This window comes from Leptonychotes weddellii, chromosome 2, assembly GCF_054177405.1.
Source record: "Leptonychotes weddellii isolate Sample4059 chromosome 2, ASM5417740v2, whole genome shotgun sequence".
Taxonomy (NCBI): domain Eukaryota; kingdom Metazoa; phylum Chordata; class Mammalia; order Carnivora; family Phocidae; genus Leptonychotes; species Leptonychotes weddellii.
Window position 1 is genome coordinate 14,133,170 of NC_138370.1, and position 17,219 is coordinate 14,150,388.

At 40.8% G+C, this 17,219-nt stretch overlaps 1 protein-coding gene and 2 long non-coding RNA genes across 6 annotated transcripts in view; 1 reads left to right on the forward strand and 2 right to left on the reverse strand.

Moving 5' to 3' along the window:
• Window positions 1-9,972, reverse strand: part of LOC145717709 (uncharacterized) — a 96,619-nt gene extending 86,647 nt beyond the window's left edge. Inside the window, exons 1-2 of the long non-coding RNA XR_014141111.1 lie at window positions 9,474-9,972; window positions 3,774-8,023 (exon numbers count right to left, since the gene is read on the reverse strand). This is a non-coding gene — a long non-coding RNA (uncharacterized LOC145717709). The remainder of the gene's footprint in view (window positions 1-3,773; window positions 8,024-9,473) is intronic.
• Window positions 9,973-10,092: 120 nt separating this feature from the next.
• On the forward strand, window positions 10,093-17,001 carry LOC145717708 (uncharacterized). Its single transcript, XR_014141110.1, has 3 exons — window positions 10,093-10,552; window positions 13,745-13,976; window positions 15,548-17,001. It is a non-coding gene; the product is annotated as an uncharacterized LOC145717708 (long non-coding RNA).
• The window catches only part of FAT1 (FAT atypical cadherin 1), a 127,581-nt gene continuing 125,356 nt past the window's right edge, over window positions 14,995-17,219 (reverse strand). For 3 of the 4 annotated variants that reach the window (XM_081807811.1, XM_081807793.1, XM_081807803.1), the window contains one exon: window positions 14,995-16,437. In XM_081807811.1, the coding sequence (XP_081663937.1) occupies window positions 15,809-16,437 (629 nt within the window). In that variant the 3' untranslated portion in view covers window positions 14,995-15,808. The remainder of the gene's footprint in view (window positions 16,438-17,219) is intronic. The other variant, XR_014141090.1, reaches the window with a different exon arrangement.

Below are 17,219 nucleotides of genomic sequence, written 5' to 3' on the forward strand. Positions count from 1 at the left end.
AACTCATACAGGAATTCAGTAAATTGGCAGGATATAAAATCAAGGCACAGAAATCAGTGGCATTCCTATACACCAACAACAAGACCACTGACATTTTTAGTGTCTCCATAGTTTTTGGCTTTTCCTGAATGTCCTCTGGTTGGTATCATACACTATGGGGCCTTATCAGTTTGGCTTCTTTCACTTAGTAATCTACTTTTGAGTCTCCTCAATGCCTTTTCATGGCTTAATAGCTCATTCTTTTTAGTGCTGAATAATATTCCATTGTCTGGATGTACCATAGTTTATTTATCTGTTCACCTAATGAAGAGCATCTTCATTGCTTCCAAGTTTTGGCAATGAAGAATAAAGCTTCTCTAAATATCCATGTGCAGGTTTTGTATGGATATAAGTTTTCAGCTCCTTTGGGTAAATACCAAAAAGCACCATTGCTGGAGTGTATGTTAAGAGTATGTTTAGTTTTGTAAGAAACCACCAAACTATCTTCTAAAGTGGCTGTACCATTTTCCTTCCCCCGCCCAAATGATGAATCCACATCTTCATCAGCATTTGGCATTGTCAGTGTTCCAGATTTGGGTCATTCCAGTAGGCGTGTAGTTGTATCTTATGTTGTTTTAATTTGCAGTTCCTTAGTGATATATGATGTTGAAATCTTTTCATATGTTGACTTGTCATCTGTGTGTCGTCTTTAGTGAGGTATCTATTCTGGTCTTTTGCCCATTTTTTAGAACACATTATTTGTTTTCTCACTGTTTTAAGTATTCTTTGTGTATTTTAGACAACAGCCCTTTATCACATGAGTCTTTTGCATATATTTTTTTCCAGTCTGTGGCTAATCTTCTCATTCTCTTCATAGAGTTGTTCACAGAGCGAAATTTTTAATTTTAATAACATGTACCTTATCAGTTATTTCTTTCATGGATCATGTCTTTGGTGTTGTATCCAAAAAGTTGTCTCCACACCCAAGGTCACTGAGGTATTCTCCCATGTTATCTTCTAGAAGTCTTAGAGTTTTGCATTTTACATTCAGGTCTGTGATCCATTTGCGTTAACTTTGTGAAAGGCATGAAGTCTGTCCAGTTGCTCCAGCACCATTTGTTGAAAAGACTATCTTTGTTCCACTATATCTTGCCTTTACTCCTTCTCAAAGGTCAGTTGACTGTATTTATGGGTCTATTTCTGGGATCTCTGTTCTATTCCATCGATGTACTTGTCTATTCTTTCACAAATACCACACTATCTTGATTACTGTAGCTCTATGGCAAGTTTTGAAGTCAGGTAAGTGCCATTCCTCTGACTTTGTTCTTCTCCGTTAATACTCAGTTGGCTTTCTATCTTTTGCCTCTCTGTATGAATGTTAGAACTGATGTGTCCACAGACACAAAATAACTTGCTGGGATTTTGATTCACATTGCGTTGACTCTATAGATAAAGGTGGGAAACTGACATCTTGACAATATTGAGTTTTCTAATGTACAAACACAGACTATGTCTCCATTTTTTAAGTTCTCCTTGGATACCTCTCATTACAATTTTATAATTTTTCTCATATAGGTGTTGTACATATTTTTTTAGATTTATACCTATTTCTTTTTTTAGTGGCACTAATGGAAATGGTAAAGTATTTTTTTTTTTATTTCAAATTTTGGCTTGTTCATTACTGGTATGTGGGAAAGCAATTTAACCTTGTAGTCTGCAACCTTGCTATAACCGCTTATTAGTTCCAGGCATTTTTTGGTGTATGTATTCTTTTGGGTTTTCTACATAGATGATCATGTCATCTGTGAAAAAATACAGACTATCATGTCTGTATACCTCTTATTTCCTTTTCTTGTCTTACTGAATTAGCTATAATTTCCAGTATAATGTTGAAAAGCAGTGGTAAGAGGTCATATCCTTGTGTTGTTCCCATCATAGTAGAAAAACTTCGGGCTTCTTACCATTAAGTATGATGTTAGCTATAGCTTTTTTGTAAATATTCTTTATCAAGTAGAGAAAGTTCTTTCTATTCATAGTTTACTGAGAGTTTTTATCATTAATGTGTATTGGATTTTGTCAAATTCTTTTTCTGCGTCTATTGATGTGATTGATTTTTCTTTTTTAGCTTATTGCTGTGGCAGATTACATTAATTGATTTTCAGATGTTGAGCCAGGCTTATATATACCTGGGATTTATCCCACATATATGCTATAAATTACCCTCTAAGCACTCCTTTCAGCATATTCCACAAATTTTGATGTTTTCCTTTTCATTTAAAATTATTTTTAATTGCTCTTGGGATTTCTTCTTTGACCCATGTGTTATTTAGAAATGTACTGCTTAATCTCCAAGTATTTAGAGATTGTCCAGCTATCTTTCTATTATTAATGTCTGGTTTAATTTCATTGTGGTCTGAGAGTAGATAATGTATGATTCCTATTCTCTTAAGTTTGTTAAGGTGTATTTTATGACCCTTAGAATGTGTTCTAACTTGGTAAACTTTCCCCGTGAACTTGAGAAGAATGTGTAATGTGCTCTTGTTGGATGATGTAATCTGTAGATGTCAATTATATCTAGTTGATTAATTGTGCTCTTAAGTTCAAAAACGTCCTTACTGATTTTCTGCATGTTGGATCTGTCCATTTCTGATAGAAAAATGTTAAAGTCTCCAACTATAATAGTAGATTCATCTATTTCTCTAGTTTTATCAGTTTATGCCTCATGTATTTTGAGACTCTGTTGTTGGGTGCATACATGTTAAGGATTGTTAACAGTTAAACCCTTTGTCATTATGTAATGCCCCTCCTTATCCCTCAAAACTCTGAAGTCAGCTCTGTCTAAAATTAATATAGCTACTCCTGTTTCCTTTTGAGTAGTGTTAGCATGATATATCTTTCCTCATCCCTTTAATTTTGATCTATACATGTCCTTATATTTAAAGTGGGCTTTTTTTTTATCCTCTCTGACAATCTCTTTTAAGTGGTATAGTTAAACCATATATGTTCAAGGTGATTATTGATACAGTTGGATTAATATCTACCATATTCATTATGGTTTTTCTATTTTTTGCATTTGCCCTTTGTTCCTACCTTTGTCATTTACTCTTTTTTCTGTCTTTTGTTTTAGTTGAACATTTTATGTGATTTCATTTTCTCCTTTCTTAGCATATCAATTCTTCTTCTTCTTCTTCTTTTTTTTTTTTACTTTTTTTAGTGGTTGTCTGAGAGTTTGCAATGTACATTTATAACTAATCCTTGGGGTGCCTGGGTGGCTCTGTCAGTTAAGCATCTACCTTTGGCTCAGGTCATGATCTCAGGGTCCTGAGATCGAGCCCCTCATCCAGCTCCCTGCTCAGTGGGGAGTCTGCTTCTCCCTCTCCCACTACCCCCTCCCCCACCTTGTGCTCTCTCACTCTCTCTCTGTCTCAAATAAAAAAAATAAAATCTTAAAAAAATAATAATCCAAGTCCACTTTCAAATAACATGATACCACTTCATGGGTGTGTAAGTACTTTATAATAACAAAATATTTCTAATTTCTCCCTCCCATCCTTTGTATCATTGCTGTCATTCATTTTACTTAGATATAAGCATACATAAGTATATATGTGTACATAAGCATACATAATCAAATACATGGTTGCTCTTATTATTTTGAGCAAACTGTAATCTGTTAGATCAATTAAGAATAAGAAAAAGAAGTTGTTATTTTGTCTTTATTCATTATTGGATACTCTTCTTTTCTTTAGGTAGATCCAAGTTTCTGACCTTCTCTCTAAAGAATGTCTTTTAACTTTTCTTATAAGGCAAGTCTACTGGCAATAAATTCCCTCAATCTTTGCTTGTCTGAGAAAGTCTTTGTTTTGCCTTTGCCTTTAAAGAATAATATCTCAGGGTACAGAATTCTAGGTGGGTGGTTTTTTCTCTCAACCCTTCTAATATTTCCCTTTACTCTCTTTTTGCTTACATGGTTTCTGAAAAGTCAGGTGTAATTGTTATATTTGCTCCTCTATAGGCAAGACATTTTTTTCCCTCTTTTTATCTTTAATTTTCTGCAGTTTGGATATAATATGCCTAGATACTGGGGGCAGGGGGGTTGTTGTTGTTTGCTTGTTTATTGCTGGTGGGGGGAGTGGGGTTTGTGGGGCAGAGGTTGCACTTATCCTGCTTGCTGTTCTCCAAGTTTCCTAGATCTGTAGTTCGGTGTTTGACATTATTTTGGGGGAAATTCTCAGTCATGACTGCTTCAGATATTCTGTTTCTTTCCGTCTTTCCCTTCTGATATTCTCATCACACATATGTTATGCTTTCTGTAAGTATCTTACAGTTCTTGGACATTCTGTTTTTTTTCAGGATTTTTTTTCTATTTGCTTTTCCATTTTAGAATTTTCCATGTCATATCCTCAACCTCAGAGATTCTTTCCTCAGCCATGTCCAGTCTACTAATGACCCCATCAAGGACATTCTCCATTTCTATCACAGTGTTTTTTATCTTTAGTGTTTCTTTTCTGTTCTTTCTTAGAATTTCCATCTCTATGCCTACATTATCCATGTGTTGCCTCCTTTTTCCATTAAAGCCGTTAGCATATTAATCATAGTTTTAAAAAAATTCTGATCTGATGAGTTCCAACATTCCTACTATCTCTGACTCTATTTCTGATGCTTCTTCTCTTCAAGCTGGATTTGCCTTTTAGTATGCCTTGTAATTTTTTGTTCAAAGGTGGACATGATCTGTTTTATGCAATAGAGAAAAGTAACTGTGGTAAATAGGCCTTTAGTAATATAGCAGTAAGGTGTGAGAGGAGAGAAGTGTTCTATAGGCCTCTGATTAGGGCTGTTAGTGAGCCTGTACCCCTGAACTGTGAACTTCACTCATGCTTTTCACATTCCCCAACATTTTGTGGGACAGGATGGCCCGAAGGGATTGTGGATTTGTATTTCCTTTCCCCCACGTAGAAGTCTAGAGCTGGCTGGAGTTGGGTATTTCTCTCCTCCCAGGTAGGTTAGGCTTTGATAAAAACCCCAGCAGCTTAGAATCTGGTTAAACAGTTTCTCCTGAGGGCAGGCCTTGTTAAGAAGAACAGAATGCTCTGGCCTATCTCGAAATGTTTTTTTTCCCTGGCCTGTTGGAAGCAGTAGAGAATTTTTCTGTGATACTCTCTGTGAAGGCCTGGAAGGACTCCCGGAGGTAAACTCACAGAAGTGTGGGGGCCCTCTGTAATTGAGTCCTTCTGGCATTTTTAACTCTCAGACTTGTCCACACTGAGCCTCTACTAATTCAATTACAGTTCAGATTTTCTTGTTGCAGCTGGTGGGTTTCTGCTCTGCTGAGTTGTGATTCTCTGTATCCACCTGTCTCTCTCTTCAATTTTGGGGGCATTCGTTTGCCTGTGCCTTCACTTCTCTTATGGCTCTAGAAAGAGTTGCTGATTTTTCCTCTTGTTTAGATTTTTTACCTGCAGTTAGAATGGAGTGGTGACTTCTAAGGTCCTTATATGCCAGAAATAAACAATTATTTACAAAAATAGTTTATTATGGCCAAATGGGGTTAATTCCAGAAACCCAGGGTTTGTAGAGCATAAAATATATTAATATAAGTTACCATATGGATAGATCAAAGGAGATAAACCACACGATCATCTTAATACATGCTAAAATGGATTTAAAAATTCCCTATCCATTCCCAATTTTTAAAAGTTTCTATAACTTCAATAAGAACAGAGTGAATACTATAAAGAATATTTCAAAATAATGTCTATCTTAGACTTAAAAGAGAAATGAGAGAATTATTTTCCTTTAAGTTGGGAAGAAGTAATGCCTGCTAACATCACACCTATTTAGCATTGTGTTTCTGATAATGAGATGATATTAAAAGAGAAAAATGTAAAAATCAATATTTGCAGATAGGAGTGTATGTACTTTCTTAAATTCCAGGAAAAATGAGAGCACATAATGAGCAGATCTGATATATAATAGTAATCAGTGTAAAATTACTAGAAACTGGCCTCATTAGCAGTGTGCAGGGCAATGTGTAAAATTTTTTTTAAAAAACTCAAAACTTCACTGAGAATCATGAAAGAAACTTTACAAAGGGAGAGACACACCATGTTCCTGGATTGAAAGCCTGAAAATTAATTTCCCGAATACTTTTTGCCAGCCGAACAAAAATACCAATAGAGATTAAAAAAAAAAAAAAAAGTCGTGAAATTCCTTGAAAGAAAGTGTAGTAAAAAGGATTTGAATAAATGAGGGGGAAAGGGTGTTAGTTGCCAATATTAAAACATCCATTAAAAGTTACAATAACCGAAAGCATGTGAATGTCTTCAACAATTGAAGATAATACAAGATAAAGTTTTGATAAAGTTAATGGGGGAGGGTTAGAATATAAAAACAAAGATTCATTTAAAGAAAATGTAGGTAAAAAAATAAAATACAGGTTAAAAAACAAAATAAAATGTAGGTAAATACTTATGTAACCTTGGTGTGGAAAGAACTCTGGCATGGAAAAGAAGATACGACAGAAAATACTCATAACCATAGAAAGAACAGTAGTAGCTACTGTTTGCTGCACATTTAGCATGTTCCAGCTCTAGAATAAGTATTCTCCATGCATTATCCCACACAGTCTGTTAGTGGTCCTGAAAGGTTGGGCATTGCTAGGAGTATTTTATGGGACGAGAGACTGGTGGCTCTAGAAGGTCTTGTGGTGCACCAAAGGCCCACAGCTAATAAGGGATAGAGGCAGGATTTGTATTTTGGTATCTCAGGCTCCAAAGCATCCACCCTTGTTATTCAGAGGTAGTGTTTCTCAGCCAGGATAGATTTGACTGCACGAAAGTTAAAAGTTCTTCTGTCTTAAAAAAAAATGCCATGAATAAGTAAAAGCCAGATAGACCAGGGAAGTGATTTGCATCCTATCATACAAAGTATCAATGACCTTAATTATATAGAGGATTTTTTCAAATAAGAAAAATGATAGAAATATATTTAAAGGACGTAATTAGAGAATTAAAAACTAAAAACACACATGCAACCTCTCTTTGAGAAAACAAAAATCAAATGTATGGGAAGTTACCATTCCAGCTACCACTTTTGAAAACATTAAGAGGAATGGTAGTTCCAAGTGTGATCAAAAAAATATTAAAATCTGAGAAAAAGCATTCCTGTGCACTACATGTAAGTCTTAAAACTGCATACCCATTTGACCCGGTAATTCCACTAATAGAAAATAATTGGACACATGTTCAAATGTGTATGCACATGTGGTTGTTCCTCACAGCATTGGTTGTAACATTTAAAACCTAAACCTCCTATAATTGGGGTTTTCATAAATCAGTGTAATCAATAGATGAACAGAGTGGCATAGATGGCTCTCTCTCTCCCCCACACAATGAGGTGGGGGGGGTACATATGGAAAACCCCACAGTGTTTCTGACTGGGGATAAGGAAAGGGAAGCTGGGAAACCATGAATACGCAAAGAATGGGAAATCCCCAAAAGGAAAGCGCCAAGGGGGTGGATTCCCCAGACTCTGACGGCCCCCATCAGAAAGTGAGTGGTGTCCAAAACCACACACATAAGGAGTCCACTCAAAGCAGCCCAACAGACAAGGGCTAACTCAGACTGGAGCGGCCACCCTTCAATGATGCCCCTTGCTCCTTGACCTTGGCCTTTCCAGCCTTGACCTTCCTAACCATCCTTTCCTTCAGCCAGGGCATCTGGTCCACCCTCCAACACTTGAACTTTCTCCCATTCCTCAAACATCCTATTACCCATTTCCTGTTTCCCACACATTCCTTCTGCATGGAATGCTCCTTCCACACCCTTCTCTGGAATCGCTTTGCTTTCCCCATGAGGTCAGGCCCCACATCTTGCTTATGCTTTCCTCCTTTGTGCTTCTGCAGATCACAGTATGCCCTGTAACCTAATACTTACCACAAGCCATACTGTACCTGTTTTCTTGCTGGAATCCCACCACAAGGCTGTTAAGCTGGGCCTGGGGCTTGTTCTCTGTTGCATCCCCAAGACTGAGCACAGCATCTGGCCTGCAGTAGACACCAACAATTATTTGTTGAATAAAATGAGAAAATAAATGATTCCATTATTGCCTGCTGGCTTTAAGGTGATGTAATTTCCATGAAATTATGTCTTTCATCATATTTGGAAACTTCTAATTTATCAGAAAAAAAACATTGCTATTTGTCAGACTAATGGATTTTTAATGCATTTGTCACCCTCAAGTAATGAGACATTTTCTCTATATTTCTCCAGTTAATAACAAGAAGGAGGAAGTATGTTTTTTCAAAGAATTTTTATGTTGCATTATAATAGACAATATGGGTTTTATTTCCTGGCCTGCTCTAAGAAGAACATTACAGTTAAGTACTCTAGAAGATGTAAAACAACACAAGAATTTAAATTTTATTTAGAGTATATATATTTTCACTAAATGTACCTGTATCCTAATTTCAAGAGCTAAATATGCCATTAAAGAAATAACTTCTTTACCATTACTTTATGTAATTCACAAAGTTTCATTTCATACTAAGACACGAGAAATATAGCTTGCAGAAGAAAATAAATAGTTCAAGGATTATTAGGAATAGTTGAAGTTTTCTTGGGGATGTGTGTAAAAATACACAACAGAATGGTAACTACACGCACCATGGTGGGGGTTATAAAATAAATGTACCCCATGATTTCGGCTGGAAATCAGTGGAGTAAAGGGAAAGGTAGGTGCTTGTATGAGAACAGACCAGCTGGAATTGGAATTGGCCAGTGAGGGGTGGTTTGGCCAGAAAGTCCTGAGACTTCCCTCCTGACTCAGGGGCTTCCTGTGCAGACCCCAGGGGTAGCTATGGTCTGAGGCACCATGCTTGTGTGTTTCTTGGGTCTTTGGGAGGCAAGTTGAGAAGGCAGAAAAATGCCAGTCAATTCACGATCAAGTTCCAAAGTGTGTATTATAACATTTCCAGTAGTAGGGATGAAGGGAAAAGCTGCATAAAACTGAATGAATGAATGAATGAATGAATGAATGAATGAATGAATAAGGAAACTTTCCCCCCAAACTGTAGGAATACAGAAGGAGATAGGCAGAAAAGATGGGTGTGGCGCCATCTGAAAAAGAGGGGAACGCCGTTATCAAATGTGCAGGGCAGCGCCTGGGTGGCTCAGATGGTTAAGCCACTGCCTTCGGCTCAGGTCATGATCCTGGAGTCCCGGGATCGAGTCCCGCATTGGGCTCCCTGCTCGGCAGGGGGTCTGCTTCTGCCTCTGACCCTCCCCCCTCTCATGCTCTCTCTCTCTGTCTCATTCTCTCTCTCAAATAAATAAATAAAATCTTAAAAAAAAAAATGTGCAGGGCAGGGAGCGAGGTCTGTCAGTGCAGAGGGGTGGAGAGGGCTCTGTTCTCCAAGGAAAGGTGAGAAATGGCTTCATTCATTTTTTAAAAATTTACTTGCCACCCTCGGAAAAATTAACACAAGAGCGAAATACCTTAAAACACCTTTTTTTTTCTTCTTCTGTCATCTAAGGAGAAGGTGCGAGAGGCAAAGTTACAGATTTGCACACTGCCTGCCGTACTCAAATACAATGACGATAAAATGGGTGCAAAGGAGCAAACACCCACACACGACAAAATTCCGCACAGACGATAGTCATGAAGACCTTCCCTGGGTAACGCCATCTGCAGAGTCGTCAAGGACGTGGGCTCGGCTCTCCGTCCGGTGGCCCTTGCTGGGAGCCGTGAGTTCCTCTGCGGCCGGCCGAGCCCTCCTCTTCCAGCCCGCGCCCGGGGCTTGTGGCCCTTTGATCTGCGTGGGGATCCTGTTTCTCCAGGGGTTCTCCACCCGCTGGTATCAGGACCCGGGCCTGCATTCCGCGAGCGATTTCAGGGCAAACACTGACTGAGCACTTGCGAGAAATTGCAGGAAGTCAGAACAGGAGTAACCCAGAAAGTACGGCTGTGTGAATGAGGTTTTACCACACGCCGCGGGGCGGGGGGAGGGGGGGAGCATCTGAAATGGCCGCGCGTGCGCATGCGCCTGGGCGCTGGGCGAGGCCCCTCCGGGAACGGAGCCCGCCACGCGCAAATGCTCCCCCAGGTTACAGGTGATTTCCCGGTGACACAGCGGAGCTCCCCGTTCCAGCTCCGGGGCTGCGTGAGCACTCCCGGCTGGAGGGCGCGCGCATCGACCCCGCGCCCGTTCTCCTCGTCGCTGAAGAAGAGGCGTCGCGCAGTGCTCGCGGGGCCTTCGTGGAGCACGAGCGTCGGCAACCCCGGGGCCGAAGCTGGGTTTGTTGTGCCGTCGTTAACTGCCAGGTGCTGACGAATAATCCCCTGGCCCCCCAGTTACTGTCACTGCCGAGGTTGTGCAGACAAACGGGACAGAGTCAGATCTCGCTTCTTCAGCTTCGAGGTAACGTGCAGAAAACCCTTAAGTCACTAGCAAGTTTCTGCTCTTGATTTACTCTGTTACCTCCAAACGTGCGACTGTTGTTGCAGCCTTGACATATTCTGGTGTTTGAGGCGTTGGGAGAAAGAGCGTTCAACTTCATAGGTCAGTTTTTATTCAGTATGTTTCTGCGTAGCCCACAACCCTTGACCACACTGAAATTTTTTTTCTGAAAGGCCACATGACTGCTCGTGAGCCAAGTTTTCACTTTTATGTGAGCAGGATATAACAAAGGGTGGACTAGACCGATACTTGTTAATGCAGCCCGGAAAATAATTTGAACTGAGCGAATGAATGAACGAATGAGTGAATGAGTGGGTGGGTGGGTGGAGACAAGGGGCAGAGTGTGAGGAGGGGCACTTGAGCCTCAGGAGCACTCTTTGAATCCCAGGTGAATGGAGAGTATTTTTTTATCTTGTTAAATGAAGCAGGTGGAAAAATAAGACACAGGGTAGTAAGCTGTAAACTTGACCCTGAACACTCATCTCATTCCTAAGAGTCAGACTTAGTCTTGTTCGTCCTTCACCGAATGGCAAACATGATGCTTCTGGCCTTCATTTAGAGCAGATACGCAGGAACAACTTTTGGATGAATGCACAGCGGAAGTGGATCCTGAGACTTCACTTGCACCCACGTCAGCCAGTCTCCAATGTGGAATGCACTGACTTAGTGGAAAACAACCAAGATGCAAATGGCCAAACCTCTCCTGGCTTGGAGGCAATTAGTCAAATCTAAACTAGGTTAGCAAGCTTCTTGGAATTATAGCATGTTCTATAAAGGCACTAAGAAAATGAAACTTTCAGGGATGCCTGGGTGGCTTAGTCAGTTAAGCATCTTGATTTCGGCTCAAGTCATGATCTCAGGGTTGTGAGATTGAGCCCTGCGTGAGGCTCTGCACGGGGCATGGAACCTGCTTAGGATTCTTTCTCCTCCTCCCCCTCTGCCCCTCCCCCCTAAAAAATATGAAACTTTCATATGATACATTTTAAAAGTAAACTATTAAAATACCTATTTGAAGATTGGGATGGCAGTGAGGGAGGAAACAGTAACAGCAGTTAAAGCATTTGGTGAACATTGACTTTGTGCCAGAATGCTGGTGTGAGGAACTTCGCCGTCTGCAGGTTGGTTCCTTTCAGAGACACTTCAGAAAGAAGGCCTGGGGGATGGAGCTTTGAGACCAGAATCAGGGCTTTGAATTTCAGTCCCAACACTGACCTGTGGAGTGACCTTCAGAAAATTATCTAGTGCCTGGGTTTCCTGATCTGGAAAGTGGGAATAATGAGGGTCACTGGAGGGATTCAGAGTTACTAATTGCAGAACGTTTGGAATGTAATAAGCTCTCCTAAGAACCCTCATTTAGATTGTTGGTTTGATTCCGCAGAACTCCCGTAGGGTATTTATTAGTCGCTCCTTCTCAGTAGAGGAACCTAACTAGAAGTAGTTGGTTTAACATCATACAGCTAACGAGTAGTAGGGCGCAGCTTTGAACTGAGGTCTGTGACTCAGAAGCCAGCAGTCTCCACCTGCCACCCATGCTGGAAGGCATGGGAGTTTGCAAGTATACCCTGAGGCTCCACGGTTTTAAAAAGGTGCCTTCCCGCCAGTGGAGTTAAACCAAACCCGAAGGTTGCAGAGCTACCTAACTGCGGTCTGATCCTGGAATGCCCTGCCTGAGGGAAGCAGGGCATCTGCTGGGTGGGGCAGCAGGTCCTGGTCAGGAGGGTGGGCTCTGGCCTCAGACCCCCAAGGTCGAATGGGGCTTTACTGCTTGCCAGCTTCGTCACAGACAAATGTTTCTCTTACATAAAATGCAAACAATGATAAGAGATACTCCCCCCCCCCCCACACACACACATGGTGGTCGGTCTTAAGGATTATGTAGCCACAGCTCTTAGAATAAAAGCATGGTGCAGACATCACTGTTTGTTGCGGTTGTTAATCCAGCAAAGATCAAACCCAGCTCTGACATTCATTGTGAGGATATCTCCCAGAACCCCAGTGTGACTCAAAATTATGGCACAGAAATTAAAGGTCAGACCACAGTTTTCAATGACCGGAGGGTATTTTTAAATCTTGTGAAATTCCCCATTAGAAGTAAAAACACAGCATTTGAGATCATTATTAAAAACGATCTCAAGCCAGTAAGAGCTTTTTAGTTGGAGAACCTTTGTACATTTTACACATTCGGTTTAAAGAAATTTTAGTAAAGTCTACAAATAAAATTTTATTTTGTTCCAACTTATCTTGAAGCATCTATTTAAAGTATTATTACCTTTGAAAGAAGAGAAAAAGACTCATTTAAGGTAATTATTTAAAAACACAAATCACAAAAAAATAAAAAAATAAAATAAAATAAAAACACAAATCACGAGAGCATTGTCGAAAAATGTTTGCAATCCTCGTCTGCAGGGGGCTAGTATTCCATATTTGGCAAGGAAGTGGGGCTGTGCTTCTAAGTCTTTGACAGCCCGGAGGAGGGTGACACACCGTCGGCGTAGATGATTTGTTCTTCTTCCTATATTCTTCCCTTATCCTAAAACTGTTAGGTGGCATCTACAAACATTACAATGAATTGAAGCAATCGTCATCAGACATTATGAGAATTTCTTTTTACCCCCTGAGACAACTGGATAACGGCTCTGGCTTAGAATCACGGAGCTCCTCTTTGTCATCTCGCCTACAGACACCCTGCACTCGTAGCTCTTTGTAGGATCTGTTTGGTCCAGTGACCTCTGGATTCAAATGTTACACGTTTTCTATGTCTAGCATCCTTTGAAAACCTAGCCTCTCCCAGGGCCACACTTTCTAACAGCACGGGGACAAGTGCATTCATTCCCTAAGTGTTCACACAAGCAGAGGTTTTCTTGGGGGAAAAAAATTACTTGTCCTTCTTTCCGAGTCGCTCATTCTGTTTGCAGTAGAGGCAGTAAACTGCTGGTGAGGAAATGAGATTCTGACAAATAACTTGCTCTCAGCTGGTGCACTAATTGAAATTGAACCTAATGCTGCTGATGAAGAGCGATCAGAAAGTACACAACGCCAGACTGCAAAAGAGAACGAGCAGCCCACTTTGACCTTCAGAAAGTTACTGAGCCGAGTCAGTGGGCTGGGAGAAGGCGGAGATTGCAAGCAGAGGGGAACCTGGAACTGGAGAAAGACTGGGGGCAGTGGATGGGCGTTGGGGTAGTTTTTCCAGGTCTGACAGATTACAAACCTAACCGCTACATTTCTATGAAGTCACTGAAAACTCAATAGGAATTCAAGCTAATTTTGTGAGGATGATCCAGTTCCTGACTAGACTATTTTTCACAGAAAACAACTCACAGGAAGAGGAGAGCAGGATTTCCCAGAGTTCTCTCTACCAAAGCTTCCTCACATCGAGATGCTGATCGTGCAGCCCTCGGGGCAGCGGGGAGGGGCCTGGGCATCACCCCACGCAGCTGGTACCTGTGGTCTTCAGCAGCCTCCCCGCTTCGCACCACTGGGCCATAAAAATAAGAATCGTATCCTCTTCTGCCTATGCCGTGGACAGGGAGTGGACAAGGTAGGGAGTTTTTGTCTTTTCGTGAAGAATAACATAGAGTAGGTGACCAAAAAATGTGTTTGGGATAAGTTAATGAAATAGTCACAGATTTTAAAAAGAAAAATTAAGGCAGGCAACTGTTTCAGAAAAAGGGAAAGTAGCAAAGTAAATGGAAATAAACATCATATACTACACTTAGCGCAGCAGTGAATATCTATACCACCAAAACAATGAGAACCGTGTATGTGGATTAATCCAAAAGTTAGGATGTAACTACATGGAGGTGGGTTAAGGTTACATGGCCTTCCTCGAACATCACACTGAATTAATACACAATTCCTAAAAAAAAAAAAATTAGTGACTAGAAACAATATAGAGACCTAAAAATATGAACAGGAAACAGAAAACAACTTGAGTTGTAAGTGGTTATAGCAGAAGGTATGAGCGTGCTGGTTTTTTGTTATCAGAGCTAGCTCTGGTGTTTAGACTGTGTATCTAGTCTCATCTGATAAAGAAAAAAACTATCTTTCTGAAGTTCTAAGAATGCCTGACTGACACATAGTAGATAATAAATATTTGTTGGGTGGATGGATTTCACTGTATACACATGGAAAATAGCTTCTTGATTTCACACTAAGTCATACACAAGTAGGAGTTGTTCTTTGATTACAGAAGATAAAATGCTTTCTACTTTGTTTTTGATAGAAGTCATAGGTGAAGACCATAGAAGCCTTTAAATGATACCCAATAAATACTGAGAAGATGTATAGAGTAAAAGTTTCTTGAAGTGTGAGGTGGAAAACATAAAAGAACGCAGTTTTCTGTTTCCACCTGTAGTTCTGAGCAGGCTCGAGTAGCCATGTTCTGCCGCCTAGTGGCTACATTTGTAAGTACCTCCTGGTTGGGCACCTGGACCCTTCACATTTAAGGCCACAAAGAGCTAACATCTCTAAATCCATCCAGCCTTCTCTGTCAACTCCTTAACTGAATCCCGAACGAGAGTCTAAATCCAGAGGAAAAACAGGCCGTAAAACTAAAGTATTTTATTAATAATTTATTGTCAGTAAGAAAGACTGGCTAATGGTAGTTTTCAGTAAAAACCTTTACAAGACCGTTGCATCACAAATATACAGACACTATAAAAACTGTGTCGTGATGGTTTTGGTTCTAAACAGGTATGCAGAAGGTCCCCATTACACTTTCCAGTAATGAAAAATGTTTATAATTCTAAAATACAGTAACCCATTTAAGACATGTCCATGTACAAGATCTTTCCTCCTCCTATGTACAGCTAGAAATGAAGGACTAATACTGAAATGTCTTAATGGAATGTCATACTTCAATGGAAGAGGACACAATGAAACCCTGGTTGTATTAAAAAATCAGGGTGCTAGGTAATGACGCTAACACCACCAAATTTCGGTCAAAAACAAATGCACCATATGTCTTGAAAATCTAGTTAAAACTATGAAAAATCAAATCTGTACATAAAATTTACAAAAAAAAAGGAAAATTAAAATCAAATCTATATAAATACATGAATCATGCTAACAAGATGATAGGGCTGATTTTTCGTTTCATTATTTTAACAGACCAATGTAAATGCACACAGGTGTTCAGAAATGGCACGGCCAAAGGAAATCCCCCTCCCGTTACAGTAGGTATGGACACCGGAAATGGCGAACTTGTCAAGAGGTGCGTGACTCAGTGCAGCCATGCCCATTTTAGCTCACGGGAAAAAAAAAAAAAAAAAAAGCACTGAAGCACTGCTGCAGAGAACGATGTGGAAGATCATTTATATGATAATCTCCAGGTTCGTTAAAGTCCAGGCACTTTGGGGGGGAGTCTGAGCGTCAGACCTGCGTGTGTTGCTGGGCATCCAGCGGAGGGACCGTCACCTCTTCGAAGTGACCGTCATCCCCGCTCTCATAGTCACTCATCATGACCTCGGACTCTGCTTCACAGCACGCCGACACATCAGAGCAGGAGGCCGTGGAGGTATACACAGACATGGGCATGTTTTCTACAGGAGGAGCTTCAAAGTTTCTGGGATACCCTGGAGGGTAGGGGGCATAGGGTTCTCTGCACGTACTGTTCTCGCCGGGGCCTGTTTTTTGAGGTTCAGACATATCGACGGGATAGAAATTGGGCAGATACTGATTCAAGTGGAACCTCTGCCGGTTTCTCGAGGAAGAGCCCAGACTACCTGCGGCGGGCATGTCTCTGGGAGGGTGTATGGACTCAAACTGGTCGCTGAATTCCGGAGGCAAGGGGGGCAGTTCGTCAGGCACGGGGAAGTCTTCTGGTGGTGGTGGGAAATCGCTCTCAATGTCGTAGCCTCCAGGGTAATAGTCTGTGTCGATGGCATTTGGATCTGCTGAGTACAGAGGGGTCTGCTCGTCAATGACCTCGTAATTGGGGAACTCTTGTATATCTGGTAGAGGAACGCTGGGCATCCAATCCGATGTATCCCAGTGATACCCTTGGTAGGAAAGAGAACAGATTTCAGTGTCTCTTCTCCCCAGAGACTGTGAGAGTGGACTAAGAGCTCACTGTAACACACACAAATGCAAAGGCTTCCCACGGGTTTTTCCCTGTGGAAACCTCTGCTCATTGTTTGAGGGCCTCCCCCACCTCCAAGTTTGACAGCCTCTTTGAACTAGGCTCTAGTTCCAAATGGGGACCGACAGTTTCATGTAGGGACCTAACTTTCAAGGAAACAAAACAAGTCTGAACAGAAGCAGTGTGCTAGCGTCTAAAGGACATGCGCTCTTCTACAAGCGATTCCCATCACCCCCCTTCAGCTCCTGCCCGTCATTCAGAACCCACTGCTCTATATGAAGGTATCCGTTCAGGCTCAGGACACAGTGAAGAAGTTTGGTCCTTTAAACGCTTGATGCAACTGTTTAAGGTAATAAAAGTTATCTTTAACATGCTAACATTTAAAAAAACTCCTTTATAATCATATAAGCTTTATACTAAAAACTACGAATGACATTAATATAAGTATGTAACAAAGCATGCCTCCAAATCAAGCAAAATGCAATCCGACACTGAAAAACAGAGCACAATTTTTGATCAACAACCAGTTTTTGTTACTTTTACAAGGACAAAGGATCATTTTAGGCTATATTTTTTTAAAAAACCTCCCAATGTGGGAATGCCTCCCCCCCCCCCCGGCAAGGATTACGGAACTCCTCTGACACACAGGCGAGGCGACGTGTTTAGAATGCAGCATACAAACAGCTCTGGACTTAGTTACTG